The sequence below is a fragment of the Dermacentor albipictus genome, chromosome 6, assembly GCF_038994185.2.
Source record: "Dermacentor albipictus isolate Rhodes 1998 colony chromosome 6, USDA_Dalb.pri_finalv2, whole genome shotgun sequence".
In the NCBI taxonomy this organism is placed as follows: Eukaryota; Metazoa; Arthropoda; class Arachnida; order Ixodida; family Ixodidae; genus Dermacentor; species Dermacentor albipictus.
The window spans coordinates 81,045,259-81,064,721 of NC_091826.1; the positions used below are offsets into that span (position 1 = coordinate 81,045,259).

At 47.7% G+C, this 19,463-nt stretch overlaps 2 protein-coding genes across 7 annotated transcripts in view; one reads left to right on the forward strand and one right to left on the reverse strand.

Annotated features, from left to right (window-relative positions):
- The window catches only part of LOC139061241 (neprilysin-2-like), a 146,322-nt gene that overhangs the window by 76,650 nt on the left and 50,209 nt on the right, over positions 1 to 19,463 (forward strand). For 4 of the 6 annotated variants that reach the window (XM_070540943.1, XM_070540945.1, XM_070540941.1 and 1 more), the window contains exons 1-2: positions 13,764 to 13,845; positions 16,120 to 16,311. The exons of 1 other annotated variant lie outside the window; for it this stretch is intronic. In XM_070540943.1, coding sequence (XP_070397044.1) covers positions 13,801 to 13,845; positions 16,120 to 16,311 — 237 coding nt within the window. In that variant the 5' untranslated portion in view covers positions 13,764 to 13,800. Of the gene's footprint in view, positions 1 to 13,763; positions 13,846 to 16,119; positions 16,312 to 19,463 lie in introns of those variants that run through there. One more of the 6 variants, XM_070540944.1, reaches the window with a different exon arrangement.
- On the reverse strand, positions 4,285 to 4,929 carry LOC139047047 (serine-aspartate repeat-containing protein C-like). The gene has a single exon (XM_070520988.1). The coding sequence runs from the start codon at positions 4,927 to 4,929 to the stop codon at positions 4,285 to 4,287; it is 645 nt and encodes a 214-aa protein (XP_070377089.1).

Below are 19,463 nucleotides of genomic sequence, written 5' to 3' on the forward strand. Positions count from 1 at the left end.
CGAATGCCCCCTGTCGTGACGGTGGCAGGAATGGCCGGATGACGGCTGTGCGGAGTGAGGCCTCGCAATTTTCGGATTTTGAAGAAACAAAATAAAGAAATCCCGCAAGGGCGCCTTGAGCACTCAAGGCGATGGTGGGTGGCGTCACCACGGTCCCCGAGCCGCTGGCCCGCTGACCCTAATGACACGTGACATGCGCTTTTGAACAGCGAGTGTGTCTTCGCAGTGAAGCCATGTCACAACGACCACGATGGTCAGAGAGCAAAATGGCTTAAGGCATACGGGTCCGGAGGGTAGTTGTTACGAGGCTGATTGATAAATAATTGTGGTACCTTGTGACCACCGAGCGCTATTAGCAATAAGCGTGCGTGTTCCTCGCGATAGCCACGTTTCTTAACATTGTCACAAAGAAGGAGCTGAACGCTGGGAGACAAATATGACCGGTGTTTTTTTAATGTAATGTGTATGCTTAATGAGAGCCTGTAGGCTTCTATGCACCGCTTGGAGACACTACTCAAGACGCGCAGCTGTGATCTTTAGTATGTAGCCGTTAAAAAGTAAAAAAAATCGCGATACTGCGTAGTGGTATCAGATGAATTTAGGTACCGGGAACGGGATTAATTTATCTCTCGTTTATTATCGCTTTCCTGGTTCATCCATAAATAGCACCTCGTCAAGGTGAGTGTTCTTCTATTTCGAGAGCTTCGCTTGGAGCCACTAATCAAGGAACAGAGCAAGGATCGTTAATGAATTTTCCTGTCTTATGCGAAATTATACCTAAATGCGTTAGAGCTGCATGCCTGCATGCCAGTGGCTAGTAGAGCATTAAGCATTTCGTCGTATTAAGAACGCCTGAAGACATTCATAAAGCTATAGACAAGCGTCTTATCAAAGACAGCTCTATTTTAGTATCTTACGACACGTCCAGAACTAATACCATGCTTACCTGCCTAGGATGATGATCAGGAAAAATTTGACCCATCTATAGCAAAACATTAGGAGCTTAAATCTAAAAGGCATGCGTTACTCTGCATTGCCGTTGTAAAAGCACGTTAACTCCTGGTAGGACAGCGTCATATTGTAGCATACCGCAAATGATTACAAGGCTATTGTGCTTACGTGATTATGTGCGTTTTGTTTATTGTACACACATTTCATTTTGCTTTCTCTCGCTTTCTTCTTGCTTTGCAGACGCTCGTCACTTTGTAAACGATATTTCGTGAAATTCACCTTCATCGCAAACGCTTCCCGGCGGAGTCAGATTCTTCTAAAGGGATCCGAATATACGATATGTTTTTCTTGCTGTGCACCTAACCTAACTGTCTGCTGCTTTCTGCTTTGCCGAATTTAGTGCTTTTTTTATACCGCACGGATGACAATTCGTGACAGAAAAGAGGGTTCATAGGATCTAACAAAAAATATGCAAATGCAGCGCAGATTGTTGGAACCCATGAGAACCGAAGCTTTCGGGAATGGATAATTACCTGCTATAAGTTTTCCGATTTTATTCCTGCGTCCTGGGAGTCAAGGAAGCTGGTGCCTGCTCACGTTCTCTCGCTCACCTGTGCGAGGCAATGTGGCAACTCTTATTGGCTTGTAGTTCTTTATTTCTTTTCAGTTAAACGCCGCTAGAATGAACTTACCTCTATAACGAAGGATTGATTATGTCCCTGTAGAACTCCTCTCTTTCATGCCTATTTTGAACGCTTCTACGAGGAACGTTACTACAACGAATTAATTCGCTTTGTACAACCTAGAAATTTACGCCACTGCAACGGCTGATTTCTCGCTTCACAACGAACGTCACGTAGCGGAGCCGCTACCAACATTCGCAGCAGCCAACGAGCTACGCTCAGCGCTATGTTGCCAACGGCAGCGCTAGCGACGAACTTTACGAGCACACCGACGTGTCTGAGTGTTGCTGTCCTGCTGCACTGTTCCACAGATTCATCACCATCATCATCGTCATCATCGTTAGCCCGGTCATGTACTAATTGTGGCCATGCCGTCCCTGCAAATGTCTTAACCTCATCCGCCGACCCAACTTTCTGCCGCCCCCTGCTACGCTTCCCTTCCCTTCCCTTCCACAGATTCAGCTATCGCCAAACTCGTGCCTTTCTTGCTGCAAGATAGCAGCGGGGTGCGACGGCTGACGGATACGTCACATTTGATGACGGCGTGACGATGGGATCGTGATGAATGACCAATGACGCCTTCAAAGCCATCTAGGGCAGAAAGGATGCGAATGTCAACAATAGCAACATGGATGAAGAGCCTGTGAACGGACCGACAATTTTGACGGCAAGGGAGGCGGATCGCGGTATTCGATCATCTGCAGCTTTTCCTTGCACCGACCTCACGTTTCATCGCCGAGTGCGTCGTCAACCTCGGTACAATAATATCGGCTGCAATCACACCTTGAGTTAGAGGTGTGCAAATGAGGGAAAAAGAATGACATATTGCCCCTAATCTCTCTTCAATTTATGCAAAACAAATGTTTGGTTTTGTTGAACCTGCTTGGCTTGCTCTATTGCGAGTGGTAAGGTGCGAGGTCTTTGCAACAAAGTGATGTGTATAAGGAATAATTGTTACATCCCAGTAACTTCGTTATAAAGGCGTTCGATTGCATTTTTCAATGTACTGGCCGCTTCTTGGTTGATCCTCCGTGGTGAGTATGTGCCGTAGTACGGAAATCATCATCGTAATCAACGCGGGATGATTATCTTAAAGAGCCAGCCGGCAAGATGGCAGCACACGTGTGATTCTGGACGGGCTGTTGTGCTGGGTGGCTAAAGTTCAAGTCTCACCAGCGGCCGCGCTGCCTTCCTTTTCTTTTTTTTAGGAGTGAGGAGAGAACTCGGAGAGAACCTTCCCAGCGACCTACTGACCGGCCGACGGACCTATGCGATACCAAGGGATAGCAGTTGAAGGAAACTTCGCTTTAATATACAGTATAATTATATAACAAAGCATGTAATGCGCGGCGCAATGCGAGAGCGCAATTGACACTTTATTTTGCGTGTCCTATCATGCACCAAGATTTTTAAAAAATATGCAAAGGCCACGTAGCAAGACAGAACCGAAGTAATATTGTTTGCCGTTCCTTGGAGATACTTCGAGTATTTTTTTTTTTGCATTCAGCCTGATTACATCATTAGCCATAATTAATTATTCAACTTCTCAAATATTATAGTTAGAATAAAAGAGTCAATGAGAAAATTGCAGAGCGACATAAACTCCCGATACAGCTTTCTGTTGCTCAATACGTGCTACATAATTCTTTTTTTTAGCGTGAAAGAAGCCGGCGAATACACGCAAAGTTCCTCGAGTGACCAACCAGATTAAATATGTGATCCCTATTGCGTTCTCTACAGGCCCACTAGAAAGGGCCGCAAGCCACAGAACTGGAAACCCCCCACTGAAATCGACATTAATGTCTACACCAAGTGCGGAGATCCCATTCCCAAAGTCGCGTTCATTCGAATCTCAAAGATTCGAATGAAGAACACATCTGACTCGATGACTGCGGAAACTCGCTGTCAGAACGCTGGCGTGAGGAAACGAGGCAGCAGCAGCGAGCGAAGTGGCATTCGTGCTGTCTACATCGCTTCAACGAACTTTGAGCGCCGACGCTCCTAGACTCAGCTTCCAACGTAGATCGCTCTCTAGATACGGTCGGGCGACCGCACGCTGCCGCCACATGCGCATTTGCAGCCAGAGTACAACGCCGCCCCCCCTCTCTCCCCTCTCCCCCCGTGCCTCGCAACGTTGGTTCCCTCGCTCACGACGGGTGGCGGCGCGTGTCCTGCCCGCTTTCGTCTCTCGCACGGGCGAGTTTGAGCCGCGATCGTCGGCTCCCTTCGTACGCCTTCACTCGCACATACATAGAGCGTAGTGCGCGCGCCGACGGTGTTCTCGCCATTGAATTTATACGGAAGCTCATTGCGACGGCGACGCCGGAATTGCGGTTGGATAGTCCATATAATCACTATCGCATTAATAAACGCAACGACAGCTGCGTATTGTGTGACAGCTCATTCGCACGAATACAACCTTGGTAGTATACTTGGACGACGATTTCATTGCAATTTCCATTAGACCGCTGACGCATTATGCACAAATCAGACTAATTGTAATATGGAAAATTCTGACCAACAGGTAGAACAAGTGTGACGACTATCAGTCGCTCCATCGCCGTTCGCGGTGACCAGAGTGTTCCGCAGACGTGTTCTGCGGCAGCACCAATTGCTTTACGCTCGGGCGGCTGCGACGTCACTTGAGAGGCTATCTTAGGAACATGCGGTAGACTAGGAACAAACCGAGGATCACCACCATGCAGACAACGCAAGGGTCTGCATTGCACTGTGTTGGGTGGTCGACTTCCCGCTGGTCAGCTAGGCGCATGGCGACGGCAGCGGCTGCTGCAGCTGCCGTGCAGGCAGTCCCAGCTTTACTCATGTCTTCCGCTAACATGGCGCTCACGTAGTCCGTCGCCGGAGGACGCGTGGCGGTGTGCCCGGCTGCCCTCCCGTCGTGTGCTGTAACGGCGTCCGTATCGAATCTCGCTTGGCGACGCGCATTGGTCTTCCCGTCCTCTACGTTAGCGTCGTCCGAATCGCTGTGCGATCGCCGACGCGCAGCTGTCTTCACGTCGTCGGCCACAGCTCCGTCCTCGTCGCTCGTACTTGGACTGGCTGCGTTTGCGTCCTGTGCCGTGACGGCGTCCGTATCGCTTCCGGCTTGGTGACGCGCAGCTGTCTTGTTGTCGTCTACCGTATCGTAGCTCGAATCGCTTGATGATTGCCGATGCCTCTGTGCGTTCACGTGGTCTGCCGCAGCGTTGTCCGAATCGTTGGCTCCTCGAGGATGCCTAACGCCGTCCTGATGGCTTGTAGGCGGAGGACTCGTGGTAAAGCCATCGTCTGTCATCACGTTGCGTGTTTGAACGTCGTCCTTGTCTAAGTCGCCAGAGGGGGGAGGGGGAGGCTTGGAGTGCTTCAGATAGTTGATGTCCTTGTTGGGCCCTTGATGATCGGGCCAGATGCACTAGATCTCGTCCCTTGCGGCTGAATTTTGTTGCTTCTGTTCTTCGTCCTCTTTCTTCTTTACCTTGTCGCGTTTTCTATGAGGTGCCGAATGTAGCATTTCAGAACGAGAATGCGCTAAAAAAAAAAAACGGAGCTTCACGTTTTAAAGCGAAGGCTTCTTTTTTGGCCGCATGATAAGAATATACGAGTATTACAATTAGGATGCAATTAGGCGCATAAATATTTCTATTGCGATAGCCATTATACGGACACCCGAGGCGCTCTCTCACCGTTGGCGCCCCCAACGTCGCACCTAAGGTCCCTAGATGTTCAAGAGGACATTGTCAGCTTTCCTAGTCATTTTTTTTGCTTTTTCTTTAAAGTATCGAAAAGCTTTGAAGTGCCGCCGATGAATCTCATTGGACGGCGCTCATTTCCGGTACAGAAAGATGCTTCCGGCAGCCATGTTCTTCCGAACGCTCTTCCTTATGCATACCGCACCGTGGTGCGTACACTGGTTCGAGTAAAACGAATAGCGTGCAAACGTAAAGCTAAATTTAGCCACATTTAAAAGCGCGGCTCTCGCGTTCCAGAGCAACCGCATCCACACCTATTTCCTCTATCGGACGCCGACGAAATGCGAACGGTATTCGGTTGGTCTCATCCCGTGCAGCACCGAAGTGAGAGATGAGACGATGCTGCTGCTAGCCCGCCTCACTCAGCGACGCCCTGACCGAGTTATCGCTGGTACCCAGCGGGTTGTGAATGGCGGACGATGAGTGGCATGGAATCGATCGGACGGCATCGCTACAAAGTCGCGGCTCAGGTATGTGCGTACAACACACACGAACACATACACACACAGTGTGTATGTGTGGATAGCTTTAACGTTCCAGCGCGAGCATCAGTTGGCCTTTGGTTTTTTTTTTTTTAGAACACCGTCCGAGGAATTCAAGCACAACCGGGGTGAAGAAGAAGAAGCAGCTGTATTAAAGAGTGGTCCGGCAGTTTGGAATAATTCATCCATATCTTGGCCAATCCCCCATCGTGGGTAGGAGTCACACGTGTGACAGGCTACAACAACAACAACAGTTTTTGTTGTGGTGGCGTCAGGTGGCGGCTCGAAGTCCTTGGACTCGGACGGCATCTTCGGCTTGCCAGATGGCCCAGAGCTGGTCTGCCAACTCTGAACGCTTGGAGGTGCCAAATTTTCTTTTCGCACGTTCTACAAACCCATGCAACTGACAGTTTTTCGCATTAGAGATCGTCAATGTTTAGGATGTGTCACCCTGACGCATCCGCGCTTTCGTACATACCTTGACGCCCCCGCACGGCCCGCCTCGGTTAGCACTTTATTGGGTGCGAGTTTGCCCGGTGGAGACCAATCGTGCAATACAGCAGCCCGCACCCACTGGGTGGTGAGACAAGGCAAAAGAAAGTTTCGCTTTTAAAACGCTCCAGACATACGCACGCCGCCCTGCGTGATTCAAGTATAGTGTTTAGAAAAAAGTTCATTTTCACTGTGTGTACCAGAAATAACGAAAGTGAACACATATGGAAGACTGTATGTGCCCAGATAATACGAACTATTAAACATGCACTGTGCAGGTAGGTACGAATATCAAGAACATGACATATAATACAGCAACAGGACATTGAAAAACAAACCAGAAAGATTACCCTAAATTAGCGTTTGTCGCTGCTCTTGGCGAAAGGATAGATGAACTTGCCCGTTTCGCACCCAAAGAAAAGGGCACCACCTGGACCAGGGAAACTCATGCTCTCCTCGCAAAAGAGCACGTCCGAGAGGAAGGTGAGCATCTCTCGCCTCAGGCGGCCCAGCACAGGCCACATCGCACGACGGCGACAGTTGCCTGCCACAGCCATGCAACGGTTGTTCCAAAGTCTAAACGGGGCCGCCACCACCAGTAAGCCCGCAAAACGCCCACGCGGAGACTTTCCGCTAGATACAAAGTCCCGTGCACCCTGGCCCCGAAACCGCGCACGGAGGGCGCGCAAAATACACGTGCGACGACACACTCGATTGTCGCGTTTGCGTTTGTCTCCACCGACATGCAGTTGGGACATGTGAGGACAGGCATCACGCCCCAGTGTTCTAGCCTGTCGCGAGTTGGCAGCAGTTTTCCAGCCGAGCCTCCAAATAAAATCACGGAGGTGGCCAGGTATAGCCGTGGGGATTCCGTTTCCGTTGAAATCGGTGTGGTACGAGACGCCGGTCAAGGCTCACCAAGGGTAACCGGAGAGCACCCCCCATTATTTCGACGACGTTATCAGAGGTCGACGTCAGGGCACGTAGCTGAGAGATGACTATGAAATGCTACGCTCGCCCTGTGTACACTGCAGGCACATCCGTCGGGTGAGGTCCCCAATTCGCGGGGCTCATATCGGAATCAAGACCCGTAAGGACGTGCTCGGTAAATGCATGGCAAGGTTTTAACAGACACTGATGTGCTAGTTGGTAAGCCATGTTATGTGAAGAGGCACACTTAAAACTGACACATGAAAACTGACACACGCAGGCGTTGTGTATGGCTCAGCAGCGCCTGTGTATGTCCTTTTTCATGTGTGGGACTCCCAGAAAAAAATGAGTTGGCGCTGCTTTGCACACGCCTCAAGACACAACTGGGGTGGCTTAGCTGCATGGCACAAGTAGAAAAATAGACTGAGTTAAATAAGGTCGTTCAAGAAGAGGAAATCCAGAATCACGGGATGGCTGAACGTCGCTCGTTAATGAAACTCTAATAATTCAAACGACAAATACCACAATCAATAGATCGTCTGGCACTTTAAACCGCATGCACTCCCGGACTTGGCGTCACGTGCTGAACGCTATTTAAGAACCTCGTGCTTAGGCTGGCATTCCATTGTGAACAAGGGACCCGTACGGATCCGGAAACGTGATATTATTTATATTTCGACCTTGGTCTGTCACCTGCTTCATTTTCTAACAATTATTTTACCTGACCAGACGGTATTCCATCGAACTCTTGACTATAAGTAAGACCTACAGTAGACGCTGATGGGCTCCGTAATAGAAAGAGAAGCTGGGAAATCGGTCAGGTTTCATAGTACGGAATCAACGGATGAATTACACAAACAAAGAAAAAAAGATAGGGGAAGTGTCCTGTCTTCTTCGTCTGTGATCTTCCAAAAGTAGGCGCAGCTGGGCAAGTCGGTGTGGTGACATGATGAAGCAGCACCAAAGACGAACACGTAGAAAAGAAACAAGACGGTGCACTCACTTGCAACTGAAGTTTGTCAGAAAAGAAAAACACATATACAAAACCTTTCATACAAATCACCTTGCAGCGTGACAGAAGAAAACTAAAACTCTAAGCAAAACATATGCAAAGCCAAAGAAAAGTGTTTGTATAGTAACATGCCTTGAAGATGGGAGGCCGAATAAATGCAAAAGGCAGTCTACATCTTAATTTGTTAGTGCAATGGATGGTTGGCTTACACAGTAATCTTTAGGCGATAAATGTGAAATGCTTCAATAATCTCCCGGTTATTCAATAATTTTACGACACGGCTGAGTGGATTATAATTAAGGGTCCGACAATGTTGGAGTGCTAGAAAAGAGGAGCACGAGAGCACATTTCACAATGCTCCGCTAAGCGGAAGTATGGTGAGTTGGACCTTATGTTCTCTTATGTTCTGTTAATGTCACATTAACACATCCACCACTCCGACCGACATAGATTTTGCCACAAGATAACGGCAGCTGGTACACAACATGGAACTTTGCGTGGGATAAATAAGTGTGCATGCTTTACACCACGACCGCCAACGCCACAATTATCAGCTTTTAGATTACATATATCAAGATTTCAAACTCTAGACGGCTTAATCGGTACAAAACGCTGTGTCATCATTCTATCTGTTTGCCAATATTCTTTAAGTTGTGTGACAACTTGTGCATGAACGGAATCTACAGAACTACAATCGGCTCACTGTCATTGCACTTTTATTGCGTTAGCATTCTTAGGGTACCTCACGCACTTTCCGGGAGCTTAGTAGGCTTGTGCCTTACCGTTTTCCTGCCTTGCTTGGTCGCGTGGTAGTCCGTGGTCGAATGGGTAGCTCATCGGGCTGCTGCGCTGAGGGAACATGGTTCGGAACTAACCGTCGGTCCAACTAGGGTGGCTGAGTATGAGGCAATGTGCACATATGTACCTATTTCCCGCCCATGTGCACTTGGGTCACTGTAGGTAGCCGGACTGCGCATGCACCGCTCTTCAGTGAAACTCTTTGACACCGACTTGGAGCAGTGGGTATGCGCGCCATCCGGTCTGTGCTGGTCTTTAATGAATGAATCTTTTCGATGCCAACTCGCATCACTGGGTATACGTGCTAGTGGGTGTGTGCCACTCTACAATGGCAACAAAAATGTCATTTTCTGCCGTTGTAGACTTAAAATGCAAATGCACCGCCTATGTACCGTTTTTCAATGAACCCCTCGTCAACGCATGTCACTGAGTATGTGTCACAGGGTGTGCGGAAAGCGAGGGAACAATTCTCAGCGCTCGCACGCAGCGGCGCACCACGCTTCTCGTCTCGGGGACCACGCGCGGACTTCTCGGCCGCGCCACTAGGTGACGCAGCGTGTTCAGAATGTAGCGCAAGAGCGGAGCCCGGCTGCCGCATGACGCGTTTCTCAGCGTTCGCACGCACCAGCGCGAAATGCATTTTGGACGCATGCGCAGACTACAGGGTGGCCCCGCTAGATGGCGCCTAGTGTTCTTAAGGATTAAGCAAATATCAAAGGTGAAAGTGAATGTTGGTTGCAAGAAATACATGGGAAGAAGGCCGCACCTGGAATATTATGGAACCACGTTAACTTATTAGGTAGGAAGTCGGGAACCATACAAGAAAATATCCTAGACAAAGATGGAAACCAACTGGGAGGGGCGCGGCTTTAAATTACATTCCAAAACTAACAGCCGAATCATTTCAAGGCAATGACGAGGTGGTTTCTGAGTAACAAAAAAGCATGAACAAGAACCAGACGGGAAAGGAACTGGTGCTGAGAAATTTCAAATGGAAGAAAGCTGAAAAGAAAATTTATAAACGCACAGCCACAGGTGTACATGAGGTTCCCGTTAGGTTGATGAATGAGCTACGACCAAAAGGTAAGGAAGTTCTTTTGAAAGCAGTAGAAAAAACCTTTCAAGATGGGCGAATACCAGACAGTTGGCGACGAAGTAGAATGAATTTAATTTGTGAAGGAAAGGGGAAAAGATAGATTTCATTCATATTTACCATTGACCATTACGTGGGTAATATAAAGGTTAGCAATGAAGAAATTAAATTAAAGCTGCAGGCATAGGCAGAACAAAATGGCTTACTGGGATAACTTCAGAACAGCTTCAGAATAGGTAGGCGTCTGGTTGATAACTTATTTGTTCTCACTCAGGGTATAGAAATATACAGAAATAAAAGGAGACCATTACATGTGGCTTTTTTAGACATTACTGGAGCGTATGACAACGTAGACCGCAACATTTTGCGGGACATTCTGCTACACGAAAGTGTAGGCAACGACGGTGTACAGTTTTTGAAGAAGATTTACGGGGAAAATACTGTTGGCGTTAAGTGGGAAGGGATAAGGAGCGAGGAAAAAGTTGATATTACCACAAAACCGAGACAGGGGTGCCCTCTATCTCCGCTGCTATTTATGATCTACATGGTGAGGATGGAAAGGGCGCTAGAGGAAAGTAATATCTGGTTTAATCTCTCATACAAACAGGCGGGTACAGTAGTAGAACAGCAGCTTCCAGGTTTGTTTTATGCGGATGACATTGTGTTGCTTGCTATCATGCAAAGTGATATGCAATGTCTGGCTGATATCTTTGGGCAAGAAGCTGAGAATATAGGATTGAAATTTAGTGTTAGAAAGTCAGGTTTTATGGTATTCAGTGAAAACAGTGGACAGTGTTAATAAAGGGCCAGCGAATACCTCGAGTAAAAGAATACCAATACCCTGGTATTGGCCTCGAGCTCCACCACTGGAAAAGCTGGCGCCACCGTCGGCGTGACGTGCTAGGAGGGATCACGTGGATATAGCGGCCGCGTCGGCTGCTTCGGGCGCGCCGAAGGGAGCTGAAAACGAGTTTAAATTCCCTCGAACGCTGCGGTCCCCATTTAGTGGCGAAATTTTCCCGCTTCGAGTGTCTCCTTTACAACGCTTGCAAGCACTACAATAGGTAGTGGGTGCCTTTGAAGGCGCGCAACATGGTAGACTACTGCTCGGTGCCGCAGGGCCGGACGCACGTAACGGAGGCCGGTGTCAGCCTTATTCACACTTAGCCGCAGGACAAGAAGATTCGTGAAGCTTGGCTCGCGAAACATAAAACCGGCAAACAGTCATCGGCTGCAACTCGGGTATGCAGCAAGCACAGACGCGAGGAAGATTTCTGCTGCGGCGCCCGGTGTGCGATGTTCTGAAAACGCGCACTGAGACGCTCGCCCGAATCCGCTGCCCGACTAATGTCATGACGGTTTGGTGTATGAACTTGTCGATGCTATAGATACTGGCAAGTTCAGTGGAGTGGGAAGGCAGCGGTAAGAAGCACATTTAAAAAAAGCATGGCATATGGTCATGTTTGTGCTATGAATTAATGCACTGGATTACAAAAAAGGAGCAGAGGGAAATTGCACGCTGAGTGCACCGATAAACATGCAGTGCGACGCAACTCGACAAATAGTATTGAAAGGTCAAAGAATTTAGAAGAAAAAAAAAAGATTGAATCGTTGCGACGGCACATCACAGTCCCCGTACGCGTCGAAGTCTCTACAATGAAATTATTTTTTAACAGCTCTGATAGCGCCCACGCAACAATGGTTGCTTGTATACTGTCAAATGCTCATATTCTGCGGCCTAAAGCTCATGGCACGGTGCGAAAACGTGCGCGCGGAGAAAGCAAAACAGGGCGCGGACAAGCAAGCAGACGCGCAGTCGGTCGCTGCGAATCTGCGCGATCGCTGCATTGAGGCTTCGTTCTATTACGCTCCATTTAGTTATACAAACACTATAAGAACATATTTCACATAGTTTGCTCTCAGTGTTTACCTACCTTACACGCAAGAACCCGGTTCGGGAGACTCCATCGCGGCGACCATGCGCAGTGGCGTTGACTGTACGTATTCGGCAAAGAGATAGCGTCTGCAAACGATTGTGTGCTTTCAGTTTTTCCAAGATTATTATTTAGACAGTAAGAAACGTCTCTCGTTTCGAAATTACTTACAGAAATGTCCGGGAGAGCTCGCGCGTGGTGTTTTCAGTGAGCTGTGAGAGCAAAACCTATGAGGAGCGCGCCACGTGATCCCTCATACTACGCCAGCGAGGCGCTTCCGATAGATGGCGACTTCCTAACTCCTCGCCGCCAATATGGATAAACGAAGGCGACAGACATCTGAAGACACAGTAAAAAAACAATAATAGCAAAATGGAGAAGGTATGCGACCGTAATGAAACACAGGGCGCTATGGGGATGCAATAGATACAAGGTGCTAAGAAGTATGTGGAAAGGTGCAATGCTTCCAGAACTTACATTTGAAAATGCGGTTGTTTGCTTGAAGTCAAGGGTACAATCAGGACTCGATGGCAAGCAAAGGTCAGTGGGACGCCTCGCATTGGGCGCTCACGGGGAGACTACAAATGAAGCTGTGCAAAGTTTAAAGTGAGGGAACCTCAGAGAAACATTGATTTTGAAGAACATCTGAGGAATATGAAAGAAAGTAAATGGGTTGCGATAGTGTTCAGATATTTGTACAGGAAAAACATTCAATCACAGCTGGGGAAAAGGACTAGGAAGCTTACCAGCAAGTATGCGTCTGGTAAGGTCAGCAACTTGGCAACAGTGAACGTAAAACGCAAAGTGAGAGAGGCTGAGACAAATATATGGGTGGCGGCGATGGAAAACAAAACTGCTATGAGTGACTACCTCAAAGGGAAAAAAAGGAAATCGTGAAAGACAATTTACGAGAAACTTGTTCTATAAAAGTTGGAGGAGCTGCGCGAGCTCCAAGTGCTCCAATATAGCCTGATGGCTCCGATCCGAGAACTTCACTGCTGCTGGGAAGGAGGCGCAAGGGTAGTGGCGCACCGAGCAAGAGTCATACCATCGGGGTCGCAGTCGTCTTCATGGTATCGCTGCCATCGTTGCCGTCGTTATCGTGCTGTCGTTTTTGTCTCTATCTTGACAACCTATTGTTTCAATTGCGCGCACGATTGCTTGCACAGTTGCTCGCGTGACGCAGACACGTTGTGTCATCTGACAACGTGTCGGACATATTGAGCAAATTGAGTGACATCGCCTCACGAACCTAGGGGCCGCATTCCCAGTGATTTTTTATTCGTAAGCGCTCTTTGCCAACCACCGGCCGCTTTCACTAATACTATGTCCAGTGATTGGGTGACTGACATTTGCTCTTACGAACACTTCTAGCGTCAAAGGATTTTGTAAACACGGATCGAAATCGTCTTCCTTCCTTGAATGGACGCGGGAGTGAAGAAGGAGGTGTCTTGATTCGATAAAATAAAACCAGTCCTAATATTCCCTCACAGCTTCAATTCGAACGCTCTTTTTTTTTTAAGTAAACATTTGTTTGTCATCGTCCCTGATTTTGGGCTTTAAAGTGTGTTCAGGCACGCGCAATACCGCTGGCCTCTTATTTGGACGATTGCCCGCAATTGTGCATTTGCATTTGGCACGAGGATTCTGAGAAGTGAAGAAGAAAAGAATTGGTAATGACGCCTGCTGTTCAGTTGCCGTATTTGGTCCCTTATAATGTGGTGAGTCTCAAGCAACAGATTTATCCTTCAATATATGTGCCGCAGATACCATTCATGCTTGCATAGGAATAGAGGGAGAGAACGAAAAGCGAAAGTCACTGTCGTCAATATCCAAAAGCAGGACGTTTGAGTTGCGAGATACTGGTGCATGGTATCTGACCGCTTGCCTCCGCTGTCACAATGCCAATTCATTTGCTGCGACTGTCATGTGGTTGAAGGGCAGTTGAAAACTTGTTCTCGGCCTAGTTGCTGATCACGAAGAGGCATGTTTACCGCTGAAAGGCGACACTTAGACCGGGGCGAAAACACTCATGTAGACATTTTCTCTCCGGTGTTTTGGCCTCGTACGTGTTGGTTTATCCATTGTACGTGTTGCTTTTCACTATTAGCTGAGACACCTTCTTTGTTGTTCGTGTGCTGCGTCGAAAGTTAAGTAATCTTTGTCAAAGTGAGTATGGGCAAGCTTTAAATAGAATTCCTTGCTACTTCCCTCCCCCTTCCTTCCCTATATGAGTTGTGAGTGGGATATCACGATCTTTAAAGCCCGCAGGTTGGCGGATATGCTTTACACCATATGTTCGCAGGGTAGCCGACGTATGGCTAAAAATGCAGTCCGTTTCTTTCGTAATCGAACTTGTATATAAGCTGCACAGCATTCTGAACAAAATATGCTTTAGAAAGTAAAAGTTAGAATTTACATGTATTTTGTTAGACTGTTTTTGGCACATCTAAACGCTTTTCTCTTGCCCGCAAAGTAGCAGAGAATCGCGGCTAGGATGGGGTTACGAAGTTCAGCCACTCAAACCCCCCACGATGAGTTACGTCATTTACGTATCTTAATCTACAGCGGCTTGCACCAAATGTTGTAAATTAGTAGAAATATTTGTTGAATGAGTCGTTAGCTTTGCTTACTTAAAAGAGAAGCGATACTGATACACATATTATTTACGTGCATTGCACACGTCGTTGATAAAAGATTCCTGAAGGAGTCACTAAAGCCTGCAGGTTTTTTTCTTTCAGGGTCAAAAAAGCACGCAAAACAAAACCTTTTGAAGTGAAGTGAACATACAGCAACATATTCATTCTCTAGGCATAATCTATCCGTACCTTTAGAAATAATGGTTAATTGGCTACCTCCTCCTCTTTAAAAATATAATAGCCTTTCTCCTGTGTGTATATCTTAATATATTGCGTATGTGCATGGTGTTTACAGTGGAAATTTCAAGCGATGTTGAAATGAGAAAATACGGATGAGACAGCCGCCACTGGTACTTCTAATGCACTCGTTCTGCTGTTGTAAATATTTGCAGAAATAAAGTATGAATGAGAATCCGCATACGTCTGCGCCGACAATGATGCATGAAGCTATTAGCCACAATAAAATTTTAAGTGAAAGGGTCTAGGCAAGTCAAAAGAAACTTCAAATTATGTGTGTGATAAAACTGAAAATGACATGTTAGGTGAGATGTGGGGGGGGGGCTGAGCCCCCCCCCTCCCCGAAAGCACCGGATGGGGCTCGGGCCCCGCAACATCCCTCCCCGCCCCCTCCACCCCCCCCCTCCCGCAGTCGGTGTCTGTGCACGCCAGCATCTGGCGTCACTGAGCTTCACAGAGTTGCGTCATGGCCTCTCCTTAGTTTTTCGTCCTCCATACATGTTTGCCATGCCCAAACACAAGGTTGAAAATTTCGAACAACAACTTACTAAATTTAACTGTTAGAGATTAGACAAAATAATTTATGGAAGTTTCCTACAATACTAATTTTAATAACGTGTACTTTGTTATTTGTTGCACAGTACTTTGTTTAGAGTGACAAGTTCACGAAGTCATTTGAAGCCATAAGGACGAAGTTTAAGCAAATCCATGTGCTACCCATGATTCCCATGCTGGCTGAACCACCCAGATTGCAGTTCCGTAGACAGCTAGCGCCAGAATTATACCTAGTAATCACTGCATGAAACTCTATGGCTCAATCGGGCCTATCAGCGAAGATGTGGCGCCCTCTTCGTGCCAGCTACTGACTTAAAACAGGCAGCGCGCAGCACCCGACAGAGCATTGCCCTTATTTTCACACCTGCGTTGACAGCGAGAAGGAATTCTTCGTTGCCGGAGATTTGATATATCGCATAAATTTGGGGCCGCGACTTTCGCTTCAGCAAGCTTTATTTTAGTTCGCACAGGAAACAGGGCTGAGGAGGTTCTGAAGTGTGCAGTGTAGCGATCTCGTTGGCCCTAACTTTCCGTCCTAATCGAGTGACGTCGCACGGCGAACAGTCGCAGGGTCAGTTGCTCCTGGAACCCACTCACATGGGAGCCGAAGACACCGCGTCTAGCCACAGATTGCGCGAGTTGGGCAACACCGAAACATATTCCACTGGGCTGGTCATGTTCTGCTTGCTCGGAATGGTGCCACTGCTCCTCACCATCGCCATATTGGGTTTCTTCTTGTTCACCCAAGAACCGGCGGTAAGTGGCATCGGTGTTAGAAGCAAACAGCCCTGATCTCAGTGTACGGCTGTCCGGTGAAAGTTATAAAACTCCGTCTCTTCTTTTGCAAGTGTATTGTGGGAAAGTATCTGGGTGCAGAAGAGAGATGAAAAGTAGCATGAAGGAAAAGGAATGAGATAGATTGAGAGAGATGAACATTTTATTTTTAAAAATCAGTGAAGCTGGTGGATGCCCCGAGTCCAAGGCTTCGCTGGTGATCCTGCGACGCGATCCTCGGACATGAGAGAAAGGATTGGGATATTGTTAAAGAAAGTGTGTGAAAAGGACGCGAGTTTGGTTGCAATAATGCATAATGCAAAGGGGAGAGGCTAATTCGTCTACCGCCAAAGCTTCCTGGGAGGCTACCAGTCACCCAGCGTTTATTTTCCCTTTCGGTAATCGGCCTATGGTCCTTTATTGGAAACTAAATCTAGCTTCGACGGCAGAGGGTTTGGAGAACAGATTGCTCTATGTAGTGGTCATTCTGAAATTCCGGCTCATGTGTAATGCTATGTGGAATTGCCACAGATAAATGTCATTCGACCCAGTGGGCAAGCAATTTGCCGTACAAAGCATTCGGTATAGTATATCCGTGTGAAGCCGGTTTCTCCACACTAATATCAGTGCACTGCGTACCGATGCCGAACTAGTATAGAAGCACTGCCGAAGGAAAGATGTAAGGAACCGAACTTGTTATATACTTGACAAAACGTGTGCCTAGAAAGGAAAGCAACACTTCAGTGACAATGATATCGGCGACCGCAGTCGGCAGTCGCGTCGAATCTAATCTAACGGTTCGGCACTGATTACCCGTTGCTGTTCATTCCGGAGATGACGCTCACGTAGATTCGACGAAGTACAACACTGTTCCCGTCACGTCAGTAATCTGATTAGGCATTGCTGTCCCGCTGTCGACGTGGTGCGACGTTGCGAAATTTTGAATGCACCAAGCGTGTATTGCGCGAGAGCGACAACCTAACAACAGTGTCACGCTGATTCAAAGCTATCAACGGTAACAAGTGAAACAATGCTAAGAATGGCCGCTACACGTTGAAAAGTTTCGTTGTCGTTGCTACTCTGCAGTTCTCACGTTTTCAATTGTTTCATGGGGCGCCCAGGCAGTCGTCTGCACTTCAAATCAAATCGATGTTTATGTTGCAGCGAAACTGTATCTAGCTAGGATCCCGGAATTTTTTCGCGTCCATCGACAGAAAACTATCATCGTCAATGGCTCATACCCCCGTAAGCAAGCAAAAAATGCAATGGCTCATAGCCACGTTAGGCCAAGTACTCAGCTAAGTGAAGCCAACAGCACTTACATTCTTTGGAATCACGCGCAGAACCTACAGAACAGCATACATTTCACTAAAGACCAAACTCAAAACAAGCATCCAAATCAGATAATTGATGATAAGGCGCGCGCGATGGCAAAAGAAGCACGTAACGCTCCCCGCATACGTTTCCCGGTAAACATTACTGTAGCGCAAGCTGCCGCGGCGACGCCAGCTTGCGATGTGAGGTGTGACGTCCCTAGCTTGTCGTATATAAAATAACCAGCCTAACAACCGATTTCAATGTTGTTGCAACAATGCTATGGGTAGCGGCGTGCTGTCAAAATTACAGTTACTCCCATTCCTTCCATTATAGTAACATAGCACTACTACCATTACTCTAAATCTATAAAGCATTGCATACCTCCCTCAGCAGTTGTAGTGGTGGTTTTCAACAGCGTCGCTGGACATCCACATGGCGAGTTTGCCAGGATGGCCAGGATGGCGAGTTTTCTTTCGAGTAAGAAGAAACTGGATTTTTATTTAGAGCTGCTCTTGAGCTTCATCGATGAGGTTTCGAAGTTCTTTCCAAGTCACTCCATCGTGCCCGCGAGCTGACTCTGTTTTGCCTTGTGCAAGGGCCGCTACAAGTTCACTAAGCGTATAAGGGCGCGTCTGGCTCCTCTTTCGCGTTGTCTATCGTGGCAGAAGGCAGCGGTTCCGGAGGCGCCTCGGCAAACGTGGGAAGAAAGTGTGAATGATGTGGTCCTCAAGAACGGCAGGCTCTTCTCGCAAAAGGAGCTCCGTGAGAGGACGCGCGCCTTTCTTGCTCCCAAGCAGGCTCCTTAAAATCTGCCATAGCCTTTTTAGACCGGGTTCCCCGCCAAGCTTCGCGCATGTATTGTGCCACGTGTCTGCTTCCAGTTGTTGGTATTTCTTGATGAGTCGGCATTGATGTTTTAGGCGCATTAGATCTTTGTGACGCTTTCCTTTATACCAGCATTGCTGTGTGAGGCGGTTAACCTTCCGCCATGCAAGGTACATGTCCATGTGAGTTGTAGTGTCATCGCATGGAATAGCTTCTCTGGCCTCCGGCCGTGCCTCCGCTGTCATAGCGCTGAATTGTTCAAAGTCCACAAAAGAGTCCCTGGTGGGCATTCGAAATTTTTTCCAGTCAAAAAACACCGTTTTTCTCCTCTCTCTGATCTTTTTGCGATTGAGCTTGATAATTGTCGGTAAGTGGTCGCTTCCCCATGTCGTTGATTCTACGTTCCATTGCCTTATGAGCCCCGGAGTGGCTAGTGTCAGATCGGGCGTTGTGTCCTGTTGTCACGCGTGTAGCCCTATGTGGGTTGGTGTTTCTAGTGTGTTGCATATTTCCAGAGTTGACATTTCCAATGCATCGTGCAGTATGCGTCCTCTCGGGTCAGCTTTGGCGTAGCCCCATGTTTCATGATTGGCGTTAAAATCTCCCCCCACTAGAATGGGAAGGCCTCCGGCTTGAGTATACACCTTGGCGAGCCATTGGTAGAAGTCATTCCGGTGCTTGCTCGTTAGGGGTCTTTAGTACGTGGAGACTGCAACCATTGGCTGGTGGCCGCGCGAACATAGCTTTACTGTCACCCTTTCTCTGAAATCATTATACAAATCTTATATTTACAGTTCGGTTGCGGTGCAATCATGTCTAACTAAAAGAGCAGCTTGGCCTTGCGCTTGTTGGTTTCCTTTGCCCTGGTGTAATATCGTAGCCTGCTGAAAGGTTCGGTAACCTAGAATAGTGCATGGTCACCTTGTCTCCTATAGAAGCACGACAAGGGGTTTGAATTTTCTTTAATTTGCTGTCTTAGTGTGGATCCATGC

Coding starts and splice junctions, on each gene's coding strand:
- LOC139047047 (XM_070520988.1), bottom strand. CDS start 4,929: ATGACAGACGATGGCTTTACCACGAGTCCTCCGCCTACAAGCCATCAG.